We start from the raw sequence: 24549 nt of genomic DNA, 5'->3' as shown, positions 1-24549 counted from the left end.
GTGTTTGTGTTTTTGTATGCCTGTGTGCACATGTGTTCCTTAGTGTGCTTGAGTGCATTCACAAGTGTGTGTGTGTGTGTGTGTGCGCGTGTATGTGCGCGCGCGTGCTCGCATGCAGTTGTGTATGAGAGTGGCTGTGTGTGTAATGTCTCTCCCACCCTCCCATTGCGTGTACAACTTAGAACTGACAGCTGGTACAGCTGAGATCTTCAGTCTCTTTGCATTCAACAGATCTCTGTGGAAACAGTCATACTGCACAACAGCAGCCGGTACAACTGCCAACATATAGAGTACCTGTCACCATGGGTTACAGTGTCACCATGGATACCCTACTCTGCATAGCCAGAGTACGGTGTCCACTAAGCCTTCCTGTCACTGTGCACTCTGCATGGTCAAAGCTTCTACAATTCTTTATACATGTTTGCACATCTAAAGTTTGCTCATTGGTGCTTTTCTTTACATCACATTCCAGTTGCTCGGAGGCCGGTGTGATTAGGCTATAGTTTGAATGTGACTCTAAATAATAATGACAGAAAAAAGGGAAATCACTGAATGGGCTCCTTCGGGGAGCTACAGGGAACGACACTGTGTTTTTATAATTGGTTGGGTACATTGTGCCACTGAGTTATCTGTATGCATTAGCCATAATAATGAAGGCCAGAAATCACCTGGAGGAGCTCTAGTATTGATGTGAAACTCACATTTGCTACTTATATGGTCTGCACTTTGTCTACATTATCTCCACTTTCTTTCTCATAGTCACTGAATCATACCTCTGCTAAAGCATACTTTTAATACTGTTTCTGATACAATAAGCCGAACTTGAGCAAGTGATTCTTTTTAGCTTGTACATGGTAATTTTCATTTGGCATTTATTTTGCTGCTGCGCGCAGTGTAGGTCCATTTTTGTTGCTCTTTACCGCTGGTATGTCTGCATTTGCTGAATATATGGGCCTTTCATGTCTTTACTTGAGGCAGATGTTGTGTGGGTAGACTGAGAAACCATTGATGAATGTTCTTTCACAGGTCCTCGTTGGCCCTGGAACTCAATAAACAGCCCGCTGTGCCGAGATCGGCTGGATGAAGGCTGTCCGTCTGGTTGCGCTCGTACATCTGGAGCCTGAAGGCTTGATTGATTCATTACAGGTTTTTTAGACATCATACTTAAGCTGACTGAAGGTTTGTAAAGACACATATTCATGAGCTACTAAAGAAACCTTTCTTCTAAGCAGCCAAATTTATCTTGGAAGTTCATCTGGGATTTTTTTTTTCATGCCAGTGGTTATTACTGTGTTTTGAAAGGTGAGAAAAGAACTTCTAGGAAAAGTCAAAGATAATGACAGCATGTTTGTTTTTCTTCACTTTCATCGACTGGTCGGCAGTTTAAATTTGTCCCCTTATTGTCTCTACTGCTATAAATACCCAGGGACCAAGTGAAAAGCCAAGTTAATAGCCTTATGAGAATGCTCCAGGCGCCTAGTGTGCCTTACCTTCTGCTGCTAAGCCGGATCAGTCAGACACCTTGTTTGTTCATCTGCTGGGGACATTCATCATTCAACATAGACTGTTAGTTTTTATGGCTCGCTTTATGCTTATGCTAAGCATCTGTGACCTTCACTAATGTTCTGTTGTTCAGCTGGACAGTTGGGGCTATGAATAGACCAACGACCCGTTTCACTGGTTGACTTATCTGTTGGAAGCTCATCTCGACTAGCGCCTCTTGAGGTCTTATGACTCGACTTCATGGGCAAACTTCCAGGTATGGGAACATAGCTGCTGCTGGTGACAGGAAGCTAATTTTGGATCTTGCACCCTGATGCACCAACTGTCACCACACACAGGATACAACAAGAAATGTGTCACTTGACCACGACCAATAGCAGCCAAACTGAAACTGTTTATCGACCAGTAGATTAATATGAGTGGTTACAGTGGACTGTGAACCTTAGTTGTGTCAGAATGTGACTTATGGTCGATATGACCAGTAACATTTTGTCAAAGAGTGTGACCACTTTTGGCTTTGTCAACTCCTGTCAGGAAACCTTTGTTCTGTGTGCAGCAGGAAGCAGCCAATTCAAGTGATGATACTGTCAAGTCACACAGAGAAAAAGGTCATATAGGTCTGAGGTTCCTTGTTGCCTCCCCATTAGGCTAATTGCTATGAAGAACTTATTTCAAATTGTAGCTTTCAAACAATCTAAAAAGGATTATTTACTGTCCTTGGTTTGATATTGGACTGTAAATAAAGTGTTGTGCCCCTGTAGGTAGCAAGACCACAAATTGTTTCTGTAGGTATGACTGCGGTGGTAGGCACACAGTCACCAACATGTCCATACATGTTCAGGTATCAGCAAGAAGGATGTAATTAGCTCTGTGTGAGACGGTCGCTTCAGCTTTTTGCAGATCACTATAAAACCAGCTTTCAAACAACCCTAGTCAGAAAGCCATTTCTTTCTTATATATTGCAAACTGTAGTGTACATTCCTATGATGTCTTATGCTATATTACAAAGGCAGACATTCAGAAACTATTCTACCCATTGTACATTTTGCTTATCGACCACATTTTTTAGATAACTAGTAGCTGTATGTACATTTTCCACTGCTTTAGTGTGCTTTCACATACACACACAAAAGAAGATGTTAATGGATTTCAGAGGATTTAATAGGTGTGATCACAGATCATTTGCTATTGTGCATATATGTTCAAAATACACTCAGTGGCCACTTTATTAGATCCACCTGCACAATCTAATACAACCCAACACAAATTTTCTGCCATGAGGTATATTATTATGATGCCTGTAATGCTCAGGTTTTCTTTTTGTCACAGTAATAGAGGTGTCCATTAAGTTCTATGTTTGGCATTGAGCTCATAGTTAGTGCTGCTGTTCTACTGGACTGCATTATATTCAGAAGTGTTTCAAATATTTTGTCCCCCTCATGTACATAAATGGGAAGGGCAAAAAAACAGAAACATCTCAATATAATGTAGCCCAGTGCAAGACCGAAGACCAAGACAGAAAGAGATTGAAAGTATTGTCTGAACCACTGAAACATCTGGTAAAAACACCTATTTTTGTCACAGTAATTAAGGTGTTCATTCAGTTATATGTTTGGCACTGAGGTCATAGATAGTGGTGCTGTTGTACTGGACTGTATTTTACTGAGAGGCATTTCTAATAGTCCCCTTCATGTAAATAAAAAGGGAGGACAAACAATAAGAAACATCTCTCAATATAATGCGGTCCAGTACATGACCTCTGCAAACTACAGCCTCAATAATAAACATAGAATTAAATGTACACATTCTCCACAGCGGCAACAAAAACTGAACATTAGAAACTTTCTTAAAAGGTAGAATTTATGGCAGAGCTGTTGCACTGAACTGCATTAGATTGTACAGGTGGAGCTGATAAAGTGGCTGCTGAGTGTATATTTGCTTAAAATTCTGAATATACAACTTGATAGAACCTGGTAGTTATAAACAAAATCAACTGACTCAGTCCATTCATCTAGCAAAAATCCAACATCCCATATACAAAAACATTTTTCTTTGACCTAAGAGCTTTCTCAAATATTTCGGTTTGTGGACTCTCCGTGCTATTTCACCTAACGAAGATCCACATTGAAACATTGCCTTCTTCTTCTTCAGTGAAGGTGTACATATGGAGTTATTAGTATGCAAGCTCATGTCCAGCCCAGCATCTCTGCTTCTGTGTGCATATACAGTGACTACCAACCTCACTGGCTATCCCAGAAATAACCATAAACAGAGATACAGCTGCAGACTTGTGTGTGTCTCATAGACTACAAATAGGTAGCAGTTAATGTAACTTTCAGGGTTTGAAATGAACTTTTTGTATAACCAGCCAGTAGTAGGAGGAAGAGGAGGAGGAAGAAGAAGAAGAAGAAGAAGTCCTGATTAATTTCTCAGGCCATTTTGTCAAAAGAGTTTGGCAGTCGGTCTGGCTTACCACAAACAGTCACATAACCTCAGAAAGTCATTTCTGTACTAGTGTAACACCACAAATTGCAGCATTACCACACTATAACTGATGCAAGGTTTGCCTTGGGATACGGGATAACCCATATTAACTTATTACACAGATTGGGCCACTCCTACTTCCTCTGAGACCATGCATACTTCTCCCACTCCTGGTTGTGTTCTTTTTACAGATTCTGGACCAGAGGTGTTAGCGCTGCTGATTTTCACTCATTTATGTGCTTGTTTATTTTTTCATCCCGTACCATGTTAAGTGAATGAACATTTTCTACCAGCAGCAGTATTTTTTTTTTTTACATCCAGCTGCCTCACATGGTATTGATCCACATGTTTCTATGTGAGGTGGGTTGCACCACTGGTGAGGGACAACCTGTTTACTTGCTTGATGTTAGAAATAGAGTGTTTGAGATTTCTGAAGAGGAGCTTTGAAAGTGCATTGTTTATACCCTGGTTGAAAAAAGAAGCTTCCACTTATCTGGCACGGAAAAGTTTAGAAAACACCAAGTCGCAAAAGTATTGATTTTGGAGCATTAAATATAAAAATGTCTAGGATATTGGGTTAGTGTAGAATAGTGTTTTTGTCCTCTCGTGCTATGTGATTTTAATCTAGCATGACCTCACGGCTTTCTGTGAGGCAGACTAGCATTTTTCTATCACAACAACCTAGAATAGGGGAAATCTATTGGACAATAAATCTTACTTTTTCGTGAAACTCAGCAACATAAAGTCAAAGGACAGTCTATCTATTTACTGTAAACCAGGTCACACTTCCTGGTCCAGATATTGCACTAGGTACTCTTCTCTTTTTCCTCTTTAATTGCTTCTTGGGGAGTCTGCACTGCACAGTGTTCTGTATTGTACAATTTGCCGGCTATAAGTCCCTTTTCTTGGAGTAAACCAAGTCCTGAACGGACAGACCAATTCATCATATATATTATGTATAGTGGTGGTGAGCATGTTTGTAAGCCAGAGTGGTTGTGTCTTCCAAAGAGTGTTTATCTCAAACAGCTGGTGGTGTGAGGAGGTAAGGCAAGAGTGTTATTCAGCCATAAAAAACAAGTGAACTCATAGATTAGTTTGTTTTCATCCATCTGAATGAGACCGTTCAGTGACATGCAGGATTGACCTCGGGAAACGAATTTGATTTTGTTTTGGCTTTTGCGCGGCATTGCAAAGCTATTAACTTCCCCCAAACCGTAGTGTTTATTTGTACATTCAGCTCTGTGGGCTAGACTACCTTTAACACCAAAAAAATATCAAGGACAGTGGATGGGTATGAAATAATCTATGAACTATGACATCTCAAAGGCATTGACTGTTTGAAAAAGTGATATACCGTAGAGAGTCGTACAGAAAATATTAAAGCTCATGGAACATTTGAAAATGTACTTTGTACAGCATCAAACGTTATACACATCCACCAGCACTCTATTTAAACCCAATTCAATCACCGTGTACATTCAGATGGTAATGTCAGTCCACCCCAGAGGTAATGATGTGTTTAAGTGAACCGTACAAACACACATCAAGAAGAAATTTACGGAGGAAAGAGCTGTCAAAACAAATTTACTCATAAGCTTCACACCTTTGAATGAAGGTAATGAAAATATTAAGTAAAACACAGTACTAGACGCATATAATTAACTCATCATTATTTAGCTGTTATTTTATTCTAAAAAAAAAAAAAAAAAAACACACACACACACACACACACACATTTTTGTTCTTCTAGTGGGCAAAACCAAAATGCAATCCACCACTTCATTAATTTCTTGTTTTCGAATTGGCGATGTGACATGAAACAGTCTTGTAAAAATGAAACAGAAATGACGTTAGATGAGAAAGAGAAAAAAAAAGTATTTAACAACCATTTTTTTCAGTTAATTATTAAGTAAATACATCCAACAACATGTCTAAAAGCAGGCCTACCTAAACATTTCTAACCTTACATGACAAGGAAAACAGTGGGAATGTCATTAGGAAATACTTCAGTTGTTAGAGCTGCATGACAATAATTTTCCTCTTTTATAGCGATATTCCTGTTGGATGCTGGATTTTCACCAGTTAAAAAGGCTGAGTCAGTTGATCTTGTGAACCACTTCTATTTCAGGTAAACCCAGACCAGGTATTCAGTGTGTAGCTGAATGACTGTATTATTTCACCTGACTAAGATCCATATAGGATCAAAATGCCGTAATGCTATAGCTTGCACAATGACATTCATTCAGAAAGGAAAGCCTGTATGTGTTACTCCAAACAGTTACTGCAAACATGAGTAACTTTTGTGATGTCTTGTGTTGACTAGTTCATTTACACAGAAGTTATGAACATTATTATGATATGCCATGCCCACTACCATTCCCCCTTTTGGCCAATGGGTGCAAAAAGTGAGCAACTTCCTCACAGATGAACAAACAAATGAAAAGATGCACACCAATGTATTATCCCCCATCTGATTTCATCAACTAAAACAAATCAAAATCCTGCCTCTGAGCTTTAACTAAGAATGATGAACATGCCTGTATTCAATCCTGTAATTTACTGTCTCAGGTATGCATACATGTTAGGAGCAGAATGAATTTATACATGAATATGAACATCAGTCAAGACTGTGGTTTGCCCCTCATTTCATTTAGAGATGCCACCAGTTCTCAAGCACTGCAAATGCGAAGTACGTGCTCGGCTTTCCAAACATGAATAACTGTTTAAACAAGTGACTCCTCGTACCTGTTACCCTTTGTATTTCTGGGACGTTAATTCAGATTACATTCTCACTCCTGACAAACCACATTGTAGTTCACCTGGAAAAGAACCGAGAGAACTGAGACCTGTGTTTTCAGATGTCTTAGTGCAGTTATTTGGTGCAAATTTGACCAAAATAAAGGGGCAAAAATGACAGAGTACCAATAAACCGCTCCTAGTTGATGAGCTGGGTATACTACTAAACAGGCGGATATGAAGTGTGTATTTTCTCCCATATTTTTCACTACTGTAGCTGTTGGATTGAAAAGTGAGTACACTCTAAATTGCGTGTACTGTACGCTCCACTACACCACAGAACTGCTCCAAACATACTTGGTATGAACGCACCCTAAAGTAAGCATACTGATAAAATATTTGAGACAAAATCAAGTATTTATACTTTCTTCTTCTTCTTTCTTTTCTTTTTTTTTTTTTTTGGATAAAGTGTGACATCCTCACTCTCCATGATGAGGACGTATCTTCAGGTCCTGACATACTAATTACTAGCATGCCATCTGTGAATGTGATGTGTCACATCTGTAGGCGTTAACATACTTGATGTGATATTCATGATATTTTTAACATTCATTTGAATTTGTTAGAATGCACAATAAGGGCTGACACCACACATTCTCACTCGGTGTTAAGACGCAGGCAGAGCAGTTATTTTACTGTTACTTTTTAGGCTTTATTGATCTCTGCACAAAGTGAGGTCAAAGCCTTTGGAGCTTGAACATTTTGGCATTTGTTCAAGGATTGTTCCCTCACTAGAGCACTTTTTCCTACTTTTTTTCTTGCTGTTTTTCAATCCCTGCATCTTTTATGACTGACAAATGAAAACAAGGAATAGATAGTAGTAGCGAGCATCACAGGCTTTAAATAATTTTCCAAGCCAGCTGCTGCGGTGTTGTGCTGTGAGAGTGTGCTATTGACCGATCCTATTGATAAAAGGGGATATCATATTCAGCAGAAAGTACCCTGGAATTTTCTAGTGGATCTATCCTAACCATAGGTTTAGATCTATGGTGTCTTGATGATTGATGGTTCTAGTGGCCTGCACCAGTTGGTGGTCTGCTCTGTCTTTTTCTGGCTCTCTCTATTGTCCCTCCCTCCCGTGACGATTTACCCTCTTTACATGACATGGAACGTCATGTCTGCATCTCATTGTGGTATGTTTTATTTTTTTTAATTCACGCAACATGCTCTCATGCAGGAATTTCATATGTTGTTCCGTCGTCTGCTCTAGCTGTGTATTTTTAGTCCAACAGAGACCATCAGTTTTACGCTCCATGCTACTCAATTTTTCTTCCTCTTAATATTTTGGGCCAAACCCACCGCAGGATGGTTCCTGTCTGAGATTCAGTTATTATTCAATTTATCAGCTGGTATGCTTGCAGATTTACCAATTTGCAGGAGTGTGTATGTGTGTGCCTGTGTGTCTATTTATGTTTGTGTTTGGTTTCTAAGGACTTACACTTTAAGAATATTACTTTTATTACATAAATTGTGATAAAGGGCCTCAGTGAAGGCTATTTTGCCACTAAATTTTACTGTAGGTTTGCATAAATCATAATTATAGCATATATACAGAGACTGTACAGGGACAGTATTGTTTTCTCAGGGGTTTAATTTAGAATATTATGAAAAATTACCCCTTGATGATTATTCCAAGGTCATATTTTTATACATATTTAATTTGTCATTGTATTGGAATAGTTTCTACCAATGTCTGCTATTCTGCCATGAGTGTTATTATTTTTCCATCCGATGGTAAAGCAAAATATAAGTCAACATTTGATTTTTATTGAAAATAATTCAGTGTGAATGAATGTACATTGCCATCAGCTGCATGGATTGAAGTGAATAAATAGCTGAATAAAGATAGCTACATCAGAAAATACATTCACATGAAAAAAATGAAATAAAGCTACTTTATTTTTTTTTAAGTAGGGTTAGGGTTAGGCTAACCATAAATACATTCATCACATATTGTCTTTACAAACAAATTGTTTTCCACCTCAAGCGAGTATAAAAATAAACTTTATTTGCACAGTTTTATCCATTGGGTCTCGCTCTATACCTCAGTAACCTCTGCTTCCCTGCTTTTAGAGTTAATTTGATTCCTCAGGAGAATGATGTCTGCCCACCACCTCTAGTCCTGGTGGCACTGACATGCAATGAGTGAAAAAGAAACACACAGATCTGCCAGGGCACAGGTGGAGAGAAGGGATCCAGATAATGGCAAATATGCAGTTGCACAGTGGCCAAAGAAACCTGCCAACATACACTAAGCCTGGTAGCTGTTAGTAAACTTTCTTACCAGCTGCGTACAAACTTTCGCTCTTTTCCTTTTTCTCTGTCTCAAACAAGCTCTGATTGGTTGGCCATCTTGTTTCCTTGTTTTAGCCGTCTGGGATAAAACGATTAAAAAAGATCAGCTTGTAAAATGACAGGAGTAATGTCAAATCAGCAACAGGAGATGGACTGACACTTTTCTGCATCTGTTGTGCCACAACAGAGAGAAGGGAGTACAAGAGAAACCCCAGACAGGTGGATGTCGATGGGCTGCTGGTAGGATGATAGCAGCAAAAGACTGATGCACGCAGAGTGAAGGCGTGTGTGTGTGTGTGTGTGTGTGTGTGTGTGGGTGTGTGGGTGTGTGGGTGTGTTTGATGTAAACCTAGACAGGTGCTCCACAGAGGCAGCGGAGAGATGGTTGACTTTTAGGGAGAAGTACAGGTGCAGGCTCAAGCATACACAATTACTTGCATTAGCATTCATATGTACTTTTAGAAAATGGTTTTGAACAGGGCTGTGTTTTCAAACCAGCACAGCAATGCAGTCAAATTGAGAAATTGTGTTTTTATGTGTACAGTATGTCATGGGCAGTAGTTCAGCTATCTCAAAGCCGTGCTGCTCTCAGTTGATGGTTAGAAGACGAATAACTATGCATGGAAAAAATAAAATGTTCTGCCACACGTTCTCAGACCCATTCCATTACTTTCAAGTCTTTATAATACAGAGTGGCACCGAGAAACAATGTTTTTACATGAGGCTTTATCATATTTGCTCTTCAGTTTGTTCATTCTCCTAGTAAAGCTGTGTTTCCACACTAAAGGTAAATCCTGGTAAAACTCTATAAAATATCACATGCTTTAATAAACTCACCTCATTCCACTTTATTCTCTCAAGCTGAAAAATACGCGACATCTGTCAGTGTTTGCTCTAGCACAAAAAACACACTGTTGTTGACCAGTACTTCTAACATCAGCAGTTCAGTCCACTAAGCTGCTGCCCTTAGATTTGCAGTTTGTGCCCTCAGTCCTTTAATTTGCCATGGCTTTGGTTTTCCACTGTATAACTATATCCTCATGCCAGTAGTAAGTCTAAGTAATCTCACACATCCCATGAATTTGATGTACTTCCAGTCCTTATTTCCCAGTTGTAATATAAAGGTTTAAGGAAAGGCATAGCTCCCATCTCAGTAATAGTTAATCCTCTGTTTATTACCACATTGCTCATTTGGTATGTCTGTGCTGTGTGTCAGCTGAAAACACAGATTACTGAGACAGAGAGGAGTGGGTAATATTGTTATGAAACTGTGGAAATGTGCTTAGTTGAAAGCATAGCAGATAGATATATAGATGGATAGATAGATACACAGATAGATAGATGCTTGAATACTTATATGCCAACATACATAGAGGAGAATCCCGCACTGACATCGTGAAACACAAGACAAATTGGGTGGAAGGCCACGCAAGGAGAGGCTCCATCCATCTTTTTCTAATAGTGAATAAGGAAGAGACTCAGCTGCAGGAAGGCAGCTATTAAAAATCTCTTGTAAACACATTATAGGCCTGGTCTTGTCCAATATAGAACGGGGGAATCACGGAGATATTGAGGCCAGGCTGCATCCATAAATGCATGAAGCCCATCTCATGCTATAGCGTCTCCCGGCAATTTTCTCTGCATCTTGATCTGCGCTAGTTATACTGAGAGAAAGAAGAAGAATTGACAAGAAAATAAGTAAACATGCTGTCCCTCGCAGATGATGCAAGCACAGTCATAGCCTTGCAAAGTTTGAAAATTTCAACCTTTAATTATAGCATCCCCATCGGGTCAATCATTGTAATTGTTTAAACTCCACACTGCAGTGCCAAAATGCATCATCCCACCATGTTTTGTTAAAATCAAGACAGCGGCCTCTTAGGTACTACGATTGTATTCACAATTTTGACCTTTAATTATAGCGCCACCATTTGTCCAGGTAGTGTCCATGCATCTTCTCACTGGAATGCACTGTAAAGATGCATCCTCCTTTCAAATTTGGCCAAAATCAGATCGCAGATGTTTGAGATATCACCGGAGACGCCACAGTTTGGATTTTATATGTGTGAAACAAACAATTCAGTTCAGTTCAGTCACGCCGAGACACACAGCTAAATACAGACAAAAAAACAAGCACAAACAACAACAAACAAGCATGTTAGGAGGTAAAGTGGGCGGTGCTGTCAAAGTTTGATACCCAGACCAACTTCTCATTCCCCTGTGGACAATCAATACAGGCGAGAGAGCAGGATCCCCTCTCCATCATCCAGCCCTATTGCTTTCAGTGGAAAAACAAAGCCGAGCAGAAACAGGTGTAAGCCAGAAGCACGCATGCATTTTTCATGAGGATCGGCCCGGTCTCTCCCAAAATCTGGCCTGAATTACAAATAAACACGCAACTGTTTGCCTCCATTTTATTAGTAGAGAGAGAGAATAACTAATCTTTAAAATGTATGTGCCTATCATTTCTCGAAAGTTTGACATTCATTATTCAAGGATGCAACATTTGCTAACAGATAGACTGTTTGGATGGCTTCTTTGAAATTTTTGTTCATGAAAAAGACTTATTATTCATTATTCATGTACAGAATGATGGCAGCAGTCAAAAAGTTGAAGGACTGACCTCCTTTAAGATCATTTTAGCATCAGTTATGTTCATGGTCAAACCTTATTTAAAAAAAAAAAAAAGACAAGGATGATTTGAGTACAATTGCATAAGCCATTAAGCAGATTTGGTTAATATGCATTAGTGCACAGTCTGTTTTGATATTTATAAGAGTCATGTTAAGATTAGTTGTGTGTGTGTTTGTGTATGTGTGTGTATGACGTCTGCTTGCCAACTTGTTAACAAGGCCTTAACTCATTTATTTACCTCTTTCAGCATCAAAGGAATAACAACAAATGAAAGATTTCTGGCACAAATTTATGAACATGGGCCAGAAAGGATATGATGATCATTTTGTGCTATGTGACGGTAAAGCTCTTACATGTAGTAGCTTTACAGAGAAAAGACAAATATGTACACAGACAAGGTGATGTGAAATTTTTTCATTGTGTAAACTGAATAACCGACCAGTAATGAACTTGTGTATGGGGGGTCAGGGTTATTTCTTGCCACGGTGTGCTCGTCAGCAGCCAGTTTCAGGTCAGCTGATCTATCAGTCAGTCTAAAGATGCTCCTCCACCTCATATTCAGAGATGTTTGCTCGCCCAAGTGTGGTGTAGTGCAGCATTGCAATCACGGTGGCCTTGTTGGCAAATATTTTATTGATGCGGAACAAAAGACTGCCGCACACAGTCCACCTTCAGTATCCCTCTCGTTAAATTTTTGACCATTTTTTCACTCCTTCTCCTCAAAATTGTATTGTATTATCTCCGAATTCGGCACGCACAATAACTAGAGGGAGCTGCATAAAATGACTGTTTCAGATTTTTGGTACCATGATGTTTGGTACCATTTTGCTGTATTTGGCTTCCATAAAGTGCGGGCGGGGCCGAATTTACCAAAATTTCCTTAAACTATAAACACATAATGCTGTATTAATAAAACTGACTATATATATGTACTCTGAGGTACTCTGAGGGGCCATGCCAAATTTGGTGGTATTTTATGGTATTTAATGGTATTTGGCCCACGGGTGGTGTTATGGCAACCTGGTAACTTCAGCTGAAAATTGAAAACCATTGAATTTACAGCTCAGTCCTTCTGTTTAGTATGGCACACTAAACAAGTTGACACCGATGACATGCACAAATTAAAAGTTATGACTTATAAAATGCATGGTGACATAAATGCTGACTAAGACGTTTACTTAAGCTCTGTCCTTCAAATTCTTCCCATTGGTCTCCTTTTCCCTCTTTTTTCCACTCCTGATTTATAATTCATCTCCAGCACCGCTTGGAGCTTTTTTTTTTTTTTCTGCATTTATTCTAAATTAAACTAGGCACTGTCAAAAAAGACAACTTGTACTTATATTTGTATGTGAAGTGTTCACTTTTTCTTGCAACACTGTCATTGGGATTTGGGACACAGCTGTTGTAGAGTAGATCTGTTCTTCTTGAGAATATATTTTTGAATGATGTGGTTATTGTGATTGTTTCAGCTCTGTAATAACTTCAACCACAGCAGTGACTGCACATGTGTTGCCAAATCATGCCCTGGGACAATGCTTTAAACACATAGAAAACAACACATAACTCACTCAGTTTACCCTTAGAGAGACTATTGTTGTTATTGCCAGTTACTGCACTATCAAAATGATTTGAGAATCGTGTATTGGCATAAATATTCCACACATAGTGGTTGTAAGGTAGATGTTTCTTCAGTGAACCACAGCTATACTGTATCATATCATCTAACATGTTCCTTGTTTATTTTTTAGGGCTCAATGCTCTGCCTTTTGACCCATCCAGCAACAATGACCCGCTCCAATTCAACAACTCCAGTGGGCCACTGGTGCCAGACTGTCCTTCTCTGGAAAACACAGCAGACAACGGCAAGAAGAGGAAAAGACCCAGCCTGCCTCTAGGTACTGATAATGCTGCCTCACTTGTATTGCAGCTAATGGAACCTTTACTCACTGGTTCTGCAATAATACTGTGTCAGTAATACACAGGTCCTATCTGGAGTTATGATAAAATTTCTGTCTTTAGTTTGACTTTTTGGCTGATGGAATGCAATTTAAACACCACCAGCATCAAATAACTGGTAGTAAGAGATAAAGTTTAATCCTGTTACTTTGAGACAATCCGAAAGAGGTGGCCTTGTTTGGTCTTTGCTGTTTTTGATTAGCTTGCCGTAGCCCGGGGCTCTGGTTGTCTGGACTGTTTGGAGGTCAGACGGCTAAAACCAGGAAGCTGCAGAACTCAGATTTTACGTCTGCCTGCTTCTCGCCGTGCCAACAGTACCACCAATCAAAACACACTTGCTTTTGGCTCTCTCATGCATATACTGACCTGTCAAACAATGAACCTTGTCTTATGTGTGTGGGCGTGTGTGTGTGTGTGTGCTCGCATGTGCTCCATGTTGATTTGTGCCTATTTGTTGCGTGTGTGTGCGTGTGCGCGGGCCCACTAAATGAGCCCTATTTTAATCAGTGCCAGTGTGCTGTCTAATTAAAGAAGGGCTTTCTAATTAATTGCATTATGAGCAGTAGAAAGAAGAGGGCCCTTAAGACAGAGAGGTGTTGCTCCATGTTCTCCTCTGTCTTGGTGACACTAATTGGTCTGGATTTACAATCTGGCAGAGATACACAGGGGGTCTAAACCAACTAATCTCAGTACTTGTGGGGCACAGAAACTCACTAGAGATGCCTCTATTCTCTTTGTACCTGTCAGCACTACATAGTTATTAATTCTTACCAATTTATGTTGTGCTACCAGGGAATGACCACCAAATATGTCAAAGGTACCTACAACTTTCTGGGTGTATGAGATCAATTATTCTTTTTCATTAAACACTGATCTCACTTCACCAATTACATGTACAAGCTGTTTGCAAGCATGATGTCATTTTCCCCAAGCAGCATCTGATTTTTTCCCCCCCTATGATTGTTTTGTTCCCTATAAAGACAATTTGTCGTTGATTGTGGAGTTAGTGATGTGGAAGTTGACTCGACGACGCATTAATCTTGATCATGTGAGACTGTGATCAGATTGGAGGCGTTTTTTTTTTTTTTTTTTCACACGCTCAAACACAAAGCGCAGCTGGGGGCGTCGCTAGAAGCAAAGAGAGAGAGAAAGTTCAAAGGGTGCAAGGCAAGGAGCTTTACATCATTCTCCTCGTAGTATAACAACCGTGACAACAAGTTTCCATTAAAAGTTAATTTGGATTGACTCGGGCCACATTCAGTCTGAATTATTCTCCAGAATCAGCCCAAGTTCTAACATCCATGTTCTTCATGCAGGAACTTGGGCCAGACTCACTCACTGTGGACTATTAAATTGAATCTTACAGCTTTTTTGCTAACTGGGCTGTCAAAGTCAAAGTATATTTGGCCCAGTACGTTTGGCCCAGTGGCAGTTTATTAACAGTCTAATTCTTCTGCTTGACACTCAGCTGATTTACGCTTGCCAAGTGCAACCCATAAACCGCCTCTTGATGCCAAGTTGGAGCCGACTGCCCTCGACGCTCATGTGAAATTTGGTTGAGTCAGCATGCTACCTGGGAAGGTATCTGATCAGAGTCAGCTAACTAACCTGGAGTAACAAGGGGCCCATTCATGAATGCAAATGTTGATGCAGTTAATGATACTCACCAGGAAACTGTTAGAGGCTGCTTACTTTCCTCCAGGCACTGCTAATTTTTTGCATCTGCCATGATAGTATTTTTTTTTTTTTTTTTTTTTTGATCCTACAGCTAAGCGTGTTATGAGATGACTAAAATCTTCTCTCTTTTCTTCATTTTGACCTTTATTGTTTCTATCATCCTTTGGTTGGTTAAATGAGCAGAAAATATACTTTGATGCAGTGCGCGTTGTAGCTAAAACTGAAACTGAGTGCCCCAAAACGCTTTGTGTCCAAAGTGCAAGGTGAATAGTTTGGAGGAGACGTGCACCTGCTGTGACCAAACCATTAACAACAGGTGAAAAAAAGATGCAGGTGTATTCAGAGCTATGCGACCGTAGCTGTAATAGGCATAAAAGGTAGTATGCTACAGCAACGGTACAGTATGACTCAGGGAAGAAAAATATACCAAGTTAAAACAGCTTCACATGCTTCTTTTTTTTTTTTTTTAATCAACACAGTTTAGTTCTCTGGATGCTGAGATGCTCTCCACAGCTCAAGTACACAATGGCTTCAGTGGGAAAAAATGACAACAAACAAAAAACTATATATATGTGTGTGTGTGTGTCTTTGTGTATGTGTGCCTTTACATGTATGTGTGTGTCTGTGTGTACTCTGCTTAGATTAAAGCCTGTCAAAAAGCTGTAAGATCAAAGCCTTGGTGGAGCACAAAACTAATCTGTCGCTGGAAAAACCATCCATTTTCTCTCACCATCTTTGAGATAAAGAAAGGGCCCACTCATCCATTCTTTCTCTCTGTCAGTTAGTCAGTAGCAGTGAAGTCACGATCACTACTTTCGTATTAATTGTGTTAGTATAATTACATAAATGCGATATAAATGTGGTGCAGTATTTTAAATAGCTGCACAGAACAGCATATTATCCTGTTTACTTGTCCTACTCCTGGCATTTATGAACGTACAGCTATCCCAGCCTGAAGAACAGCACTTACTTAGTGTTTTCACACCGTAGAGAACTAGCCTGCGCAACCTCTGAATCTCACTGTGTTTAATTAAAATGTACTTGCAGCTTCAGTTCCAGGAAAACCAGCGCAACTTTGGAGGAAACCTTTAGCAAAAATCCAAGTGGCACATATTGACACTAGTACTGTACATCTTCTACCAGGCTTGGACTTGGCATTTTTAACGTTCTTGTTAAGATTATCATCAGTAAATGTGTTGCAGTTAAGAAAGACAAAAATGTTTTTAATAAAGCCAGTGCTACATTCAGTAATCCAACTGGCAGCCAGATGTGACATGTAGGATTAGAAGGTGGTTAAATATATACAGTTAGCTATATGTAAGTGTATGTGTGTTAAACACACTGTATATAGTCATTCAGAAATTGCATTTTGTTGTCTGCTCTACTATGTCCATTATTCCATGATTTGCATGTTTGCTGATGACCAAACATGCAAATCCTTGCACACTATGCCCTAATGATATACCGTGTAAGGCTATTTACTGGGTGGATGTGTTTTTGAGAACAGTGCAGTAGGGCAGATGGTGCAGTTGGAATAGTATATTCCTCAGACAGAAGTGAATTTTCACAGCAATACAGGCCTTCGAGTATCTATCAACCACATAACACTAACACTGTTTGGTATATACTAAAAAAGGACAGCGTCTTTTCACAACTCATTTTTTACCATTGGTAAATGTTATGTGGTGCTAGACAGACATGCTGCTTAGCACATAAGAGGCCAAAACTAATAATAGCACATAACAATACAACTCTACAGAGCATACTTCCATCAGGCTAATGAGTATTTCTCAATAATGGCAGATCAATGATTACAGATTAGTGTTCCCTGGCCTGTCATGACTCCTCTGTCTGCTATCAGCTATTGCTGCTTGCTAGTTGGAAGCCAGTCCCTGAAGGGCCGGCAGCTAAATGATTGAGGTCTAGAGCATCTGGAGCTGTGGCTTTACCGGCTTACAGGGTCTGATGTTGTCTGGCTCCTGGTTGGTAGTTTGTCTCCAGTCTCGGTCGGATCCTCCAGCTCTCCAAGGAGGCTTGATGAAGCACTGACTCATTAGCAGCCGCGTGGATTTAGTCTCGTTAAGGAACCCTAATGGATAGATCCATCTTATTACATTTGGCACTTCATTAGATCCACATAGGATGGATACATATGCGCCTGCAGAAACACAGACACACACATGTGCGCCTGTGTGCGCACACACCTACACACACTCCAAATGATACTCTTCTAGTTTTCACACACTGTCAGTCATTTAGGCAGGACAATTCCCCAGACTCAAATGTACTTAGAAACTGTATCTATGTGTACATATCATTGTCTAACAAACTTCGACATAATTGTAACAAACAGAATGACAGTTTGAGGGTCCTAATAGCTGCTAACTGCATCAATCCCATACAGACTGTGGGTAAGAACTAGACTGACTGACTTGTTTTATATACAGCTGAATGGAGGGAACTATTTGAATAACTAACAAAAAAATGAGACATTAGTTGATGAATATTCTGATCACAGAGCAACAATCATCCATATAAGTAAGACAGTATTTCTTATTACTGTAGTTGCCTTTACTACTAATGAGCACAACTATATAACAGCTGGAAAGTAATTAATGACGTTACCATGCACACTCAGCTTAATAAGAGAAAGCTCTGCTCCGTTGGTGTGCAGTGATTCGTTAGGTGTGATGAAAGAACAATGAGGAGAGTGCTCTGAATGCAGTGTCTCTCTGTGCCTAAGGCTTGGTTAAATGGAGACACTGAATACTCCAGCACATTGCCCTCTTTTCATTAGCAAACACTTTTTGGTTTATTTATACAGGTTCCCTGTAAAGTTAGAAAATACACTTTCCATTATTCACTCTTATGCTTCTCCTCGCCAATGTGTCTTTTCAAACAATCCATAAAAAACACCACCCCAGGGCCGTGTAGAGGCTGCTTGAATTGTCCTTATTCCATTGATATCAGCATCACACAGGAGTCTGAGATGCTCTTCTTTTTGCAGGGCTGTTGTATTTAAGCTGGAGCGAGAATGAGCACTTAAAAACCTGCTAGTCTGTTACAAGAGGATGATTTCTGATCAATGGCTGGATCAATAGCAGTCACATGTAATGTGTTCTTGGGGAGCAGGACAAATCAGCAGCCATCTCCTTGTGTGAGCTGCATCTAGCCAGTAATTTGCACACTGCGGGATTGTAACTAAATTGTGGTTTAAATGTGAAATGCTGTTTGAAGCAGAAATCGTAGACCAAGAACTGCCTTTGTCGGACTTGAATGAGTTTCAAGCACCCTTTGCATCTAGCCTGTTTCTCTGACAGTATTTAACTGGAACAGATTGAAAGTGCCACTACATTTAATCCCTGGTCAGCCATTCTGAGCCCAGGTTCATTGCGGCCACTTCAGCTTCAGAGCTGATCTATTTTGCATCATAGTGTATTCAGTCGAAATGACAAATGTAGTATTACAGTACTACATTTCAAAATGAGATATCCACTGTTTAAAAACAAAGGGAAAAAGTAAAATCAAAGCAAATCGTGGTGCGGATATGATTTAAAGAAATACACCTGTTAAGAGATGAAAGCATAGAGCAAAATCATCTATGTGATACTGACTGATGTGATGTATGCGAATAATTCAGCGTACTCTATGCTGAATGATAATATACCATGAACAGTATCTCAAAAGTGAGAAAATGAGAACTTACAGCTGCTCTAAAACTACATGGTGAATCATTTTAAATGACAGCTCAGGTCGTGTTGTGTAGAATTTACATGAAATACCATAAAAGAAGAAAAAGAAACATTGCCTGGTGAAAGGTCTTCCCATGAGACACAGAGCGTGACTTGTTGGTTCACATCAGAAGCAACGTGGTGGGTGGAGGTACATTGTGTACAGCCAAAAATCACTACACAGTGATTTAATCTCTTTTTCAAAGCTTCTCTTCTCTATTGAACGACAAAAAATACTATCACTAACATTAGTCTGTGCATCCTTGCACACACAGGCTATTTATTCATCATATTTCACCCATATTGTGTTTATTTTTGGCTTCTCGGAGCACATTTTAAAACTTAAACCTGCACTAAGAAATTTCAGAACCTATTAAAAATCCTAAAACTAATCTGTGCTTTATGGAGACTTTTGCACCCCTAATTACATACACTAATACCACGCAGCTGGTCCGAGCCATTTTGTAGGTTTTCATCTCTTTGCTCTCCTTTTGTCTCTGTTGTTGTTCCTCTCTCTTACTGTTGTTTTGCCAAACTGAGAGCAGTAAACAGTGCAGGCCTCTGTTGTATCATGATGTCATCCTGTGGTTTCTAACACAATAAAAGTCATATATCACCCATATATCCCCCATCACATTTTGGAGATACCCTGTAATCACTGGAGACGTAGCATCTAATTACACAAGTCAAATCATTAAAATCTCATTTCCCATGTTTCCTTGTTTGTGAAAGGGAGAATTAACATCATTTTTGTTTTTCAAATCACACCAGAGAGAAAACTAATGGGTTATTTTGCATGTGGTGGTTGGGAAAAATTGCGAAGAGAATGTTGAGGGTGTCTCAGGCTGTCAAGAGATTCTCCAACTTTTGTTTATATTTTGCAAAATGACAGATGTGTTTTAATTGCGTATTGAGGCAATCCAGTCTTCGGTGTCTTCATTTTGGTTGTCAGGTTTTCTGGTTGAGGTTTTTTAAGCCTGTTTATCAGTTCTAATTCTCCTGTGGAAGCGTGTGGTCTAGATTTAAAAAAAAAAAAAAAAAAAAAAAAAAAAAAAGTCAGGATAGCACTGTTTGCATCTCACAAAATTAGTTTTATTATTTGATATCTTGACATGATTACATTTCAAACAAAGGCATCATATAATTTCCAGGGCTATTCAACACACCTATGTGAAATCTGTGCCGTATTTATACATTGTGCAAAACGTACCCCACCTATTATGTGGTTTCTGTACTTTGACCTCCTTAGGAAATATTGTGTCTTGCTGTCTCTTACTCTCCTCGCTTTTATGATGATTTACTTTTAACTCCAGTTCAATCAGCAGAGATGAAGAAGCTCATGTGAGAGAGAAGTGGTAATGTGCTGATGAACATACTGTGAAATTGCACCCATGTCATATATCGGAACAATGCAAACTATTTACACAATCAGAAACATAATCAAAAAATTATCACGTGATCAAAACAATCTCATTTAACAATTACCAACGTTCAGAGCAGGCAGATTTGTAGAATTTGAACTTAAGGGTCTCCACTAAGCAGGATTATCTCATTTAAATTAGAGGCTGGTTTTGTTTGACAGTCAGGGGTTCAGTATTGTTGCTGTTCTACCTGAGGACTCAATATTAAAATCCGGTCAATAAGAATCCCTCTAATTAACTTACTTTTACTTGCAAAACATTATGAAGAACACTGTTCTTTACCTGAGGCATAGTACACTTGATCCAAATCCTTGAAAACTTAATAATAGTGGTCCTTTAATGTCTTGCAATTGATTCTGAATAACATTGCTGTGTTGCACCAGACTGCAGGTTTATTTTCCATAGCAGGTGCAGTAGAGTGGACCACCTTGAGATCTGTTGTCCTGGAATCTATTTTGGGGGTTTATCCCACCTGGGTCAAATGGTACTTGTAAATAATCCTTAAGTTTATTTTTAACCTGATTTGAATACCAAGATAACACATTGAGTGATAACTGAATCCAGATATGGTCAAGCCCACCTAGGTGACATTTCAGCTCGGCCAAAATAAATGCTATGAATAATTTGCAAATGCTTTTTGGTTCAGGTCTGGTAGTTGCAAAGACATCCTGGCAGGCACAAGCTGCTTTAACATATCAAAATTAATGGCCTGCTTTACCCTGTCATAAGTAAGGTATTTTTGTAATCCAAGGAGATATATGGCTGTACCAGTCTGCCACAGAGATGTGTGACTGTGTGGAGTGAATGTCCTGGTGGCTGAACGGGGTCTCTGTCTGACTGGTGGAGATCTACAACTGGGTGTCGGTGTCTCTGTGATGCTGATGGATTGGAGATACAGGGTGGCAGGCTGGAGTTACACAGATAAACACCTTTGCACACACTAATACATGCATTCCATCTCTCTCCCTCTTTAGCTATCTGTCTCCCCTGAAAAAGCTACCCACTGTATTTGACAGGAGTAATGATCAAAGGGGCAGAGTTTTTGCCACCATCATTACCACAGGGACTGAAGAATGGAAAGAGCTTCTCGGTGAAGTTGCAGCCGGTGAAGGTGTACATATGAGCCCGTGCTTCCACATCATAAAAGGACACTTGACCCTCCTCATAATCAACGAACACCCCGACCTTTTGGGGCTTCTGTCTTAGAGGCAGGATAACAGCAGGGCCTGCATTGGCGGTGTACTCCCTTCCCTTCCTCATCCAAACCGTCCAGTACCCATTGTTTGGACTCAGCCTTATGTCCCCCTTCCTGTTGATGGACTCTTTCGCAACGCCTAAGTCCCACTGTGTCTTGTCTTTAACCTGCACTTCATAATAAAATTTCCCTGAGGAGAAACCCTCTTTTGCCAAGACATTAAGGACATTATCAAACCTCTGTGGTTTGACCAGGGGTTTCTTCTTTGTGTCTCCATAGCGGACTTGTTTCCCATCCTCAGACACTGTGATACAGGGGTGTGCTGTCTCAGGATCCAGATTCACATCCACAGCGTGCTGCTGCATTTTATTCAAGTCAGGATCACACAGCATCCTAATTTCTTTTATGACCAGCCTCTCCAGTTGAGCCACGGCTGTCTCCACAGTATACTCCTCACTGTCAATCTTTATATCAGACCAGTCTTTAGTCCGTGGCCAAATCATGGAGAGAGGTGGGAAGCTCTCAAGGAACTTGAAGTGGTCTTCACTGAGAGGGACCTGCTGAAGCCCCTCGCTTTCCTGCTTTAGTTGCATAATTTCTCCCTCCAGTTCTTTGATGAAATCCTCTGCCTGTGTTTCAGTTTTTTTCTTCTTCGCCCCAAATACCTTAGTGAGTTCAGCCTGGCTTCTGTTAATGTATTGCACCAAAGCACTCATCACGTCCGTGCTATATGACAACGCTTTGTCTGCATTATTTCTGCTGGTTTCTACTGAGTGTTGCATTTCATTAATTTTCTGCTGTCGCTCCTGGATCATGTGATGCATCTTTTCCTGAGTCATTTCCATCTGGGTCTTCCTTATTTTAACCTCCTCCTCTAGAGTCACTATTTCATGAGTTTTATGGTCGGTGTCAATACAGGACTCGCACACAAAAATTCCATCCACCTTGCAGAACAGCTCCAAAAGTTTGTCATGCTTCTTACACATCCTGCTTTCCAGGTTCTCCACAGGCTTGATCAGCTTGTGTTTCTTTAAGGCTGGAATTCTCTGATGAGGCTCCAGATGTGTGGCACAGTAAGACATTAGACACACCAGGCAGGACTGCAGGGCTGTGAGCTTTACCCCGGGGCAAATATCACAGAGCACACTTCCTGGTTTGGCACATTGCTGCTCAGCACTGCCAGACGATTTCTCTCCAATTGTTTTCTTGAACTTTGCAGCCATTTCAGCAATGAAAATATTGACCCGAAGCATTGGTCTTTTGTAGAATTGCTCTAAGCACAGTGGACACTGACATATGTTACTGGTGTCCCAATAGTTAGTGATGCATTGGAGACAGAAGTTGTGCCCACAAGGAATAGCCGCAGGATTAGTGAACACATCCATACAGATAGAACAAAGGAATTGTTCCTCAGTCAGTAGACTACTCGCACAAGCCATGTCTCGACAAAAAATCTGGGGTGAAAAGATGACAATAGTAGGTCAGCACTCAGTTAACAGTGTGTAAAATCAGACACAGTGCTGTAGTAAAGTAACTTGATTAAAAGACATAATTAAAAGGGGAATTACAAACTGAACAAAATTCAACTTTACCTTGGGTATGCAGGTTTTGTTTTATTCTCTCCAACGTGTCAAGTAAACAAGTGAAAGTAAAAGAGTCGCACTTAGTCCTGCATGTTACTTAGCTCTAGTTTCACTTTCGATGACAGAGTGCCAGGCCCCTCCCAGTACCTCTTATCTTCCTGCAACAAGTTAACCCCTTAATGGCACAATTCAGTGGTGACTTACATTTTAGTGATTTTTTTAAAAAAATCTATTACACCCAATAAAAGTACTAAAATGCCACATACAGTCACATGTATGATGGAATTGCTCATGCTCATGCTTGCTCATTTAGGTATCAAATTGTTGTGGTCTGGTCCTCTGTCCTGCTTATTCTGCCTTCCTGCCTTGCCCAGTCCCTTCACCCACATATGAACACCTGCATGCCATCTCCTCATCAGCCTCCCTGTCTTCATGTGACCATTGCCAGTCCATCACATCCTTGTGGTCTTTCTGCCAGGTCTTTGAAATGTGTCTGCAGTTGAAGTGAGAAAGTATGGCAGTAAAAAAAAAACAACAAAAAACAACAAAAACAAACAAACAAAAAAAATGTGTGTGTGTGTGTGTGCATATCTGCAATACATGAGAAAGCTTAGTGACTGAATCTGCATAATAAACTGTAAAGACACTCTTCCTCTGAGAGAGACTAAGACTATTATCACAACACAGTAGCTATCCTGCATCTCTTGAGCGGCTTTGCCAGAGCTGCAAGACTGCGTTTGTGTTTGTTTATATGTTTCTGTGCGTCCTTATCTGCAATCATGCACGCTAGATGTACCTCTGACATGCAGTATTGAATGTGGATTTATCCATATGTGCTCTGCAGAGCCGCAGATGTGAATTGTAAGCAGATGAAGTTGGGTTTGTGGTTGATAAAATGAAAAAAAGGATGCGTGATACCTTGTACTTAACCTCTCAGTGACGCAAGTTAATCTGTCTCCGTGGAGCTGGAAACACTTATTCATTCATGTTGGATATTTGTGTTAAATATATGTGCATAAGTGGATTTTTTCCACAAGTAACATGCCATAGTATTTTAGTGCTTCATTAATGATAAAAATATCCCCACTATTTACAGAAGCCACACAAAGCAGCCATTCACCTTGACTAATGATCTCAGGGACTTAAAGATGTTGATATGTAATGGAAAAAGATGAAAGAGAATGAAAATTCAGTCATTACTCAAACAAAGATATGTATGTGTGTGCTTAGATTGATGAAATATGTATGCATGCATGTGTTCTGGATAAAGCTCT

At 39.9% G+C, this 24549-nt stretch overlaps 2 protein-coding genes across 2 annotated transcripts in view; one reads left to right on the top strand and one right to left on the bottom strand.

The window, feature by feature from the left end:
- LOC115366506 (ecto-NOX disulfide-thiol exchanger 2-like) overlaps window positions 1–24549 on the top strand; it is a 189081-nt gene that overhangs the window by 38287 nt on the left and 126245 nt on the right. The window contains exon 2 of the mRNA XM_030061992.1: window positions 13461–13607. Within this exon, the coding sequence (XP_029917852.1) occupies window positions 13461–13607 (147 nt within the window). The remainder of the gene's footprint in view (window positions 1–13460; window positions 13608–24549) is intronic.
- Window positions 20347–23368, bottom strand: LOC115366504 (nuclear factor 7, brain-like). The gene is made up of 2 exons (XM_030061991.1): window positions 23285–23368; window positions 20347–23146 (listed from the first exon to the last, which is right to left on the bottom strand). Exon 2 carries the CDS (start codon window positions 23129–23131, stop codon window positions 21494–21496), a length of 1638 nt encoding a protein of 545 aa, XP_029917851.1. The 5' UTR covers window positions 23132–23146; window positions 23285–23368; the 3' UTR covers window positions 20347–21493.

The sequence above is a fragment of the Myripristis murdjan genome, chromosome 10 (genome assembly GCF_902150065.1).
Source record: "Myripristis murdjan chromosome 10, fMyrMur1.1, whole genome shotgun sequence".
NCBI lineage: Eukaryota > Metazoa > Chordata > Actinopteri > Holocentriformes > Holocentridae > Myripristis > Myripristis murdjan.
Note: the sequence above shows the minus strand (reverse complement) of the source record. Positions and strands in the feature narration are given on the sequence as shown.

Excerpts from the sequence above, each read along its gene's own strand:
- LOC115366504 (XM_030061991.1), bottom strand. The coding sequence starts at position 23,131 with ATGGCTTGTGCGAGTAGTCTACTGACTGAGGAACAATTCCTTTGTTCT.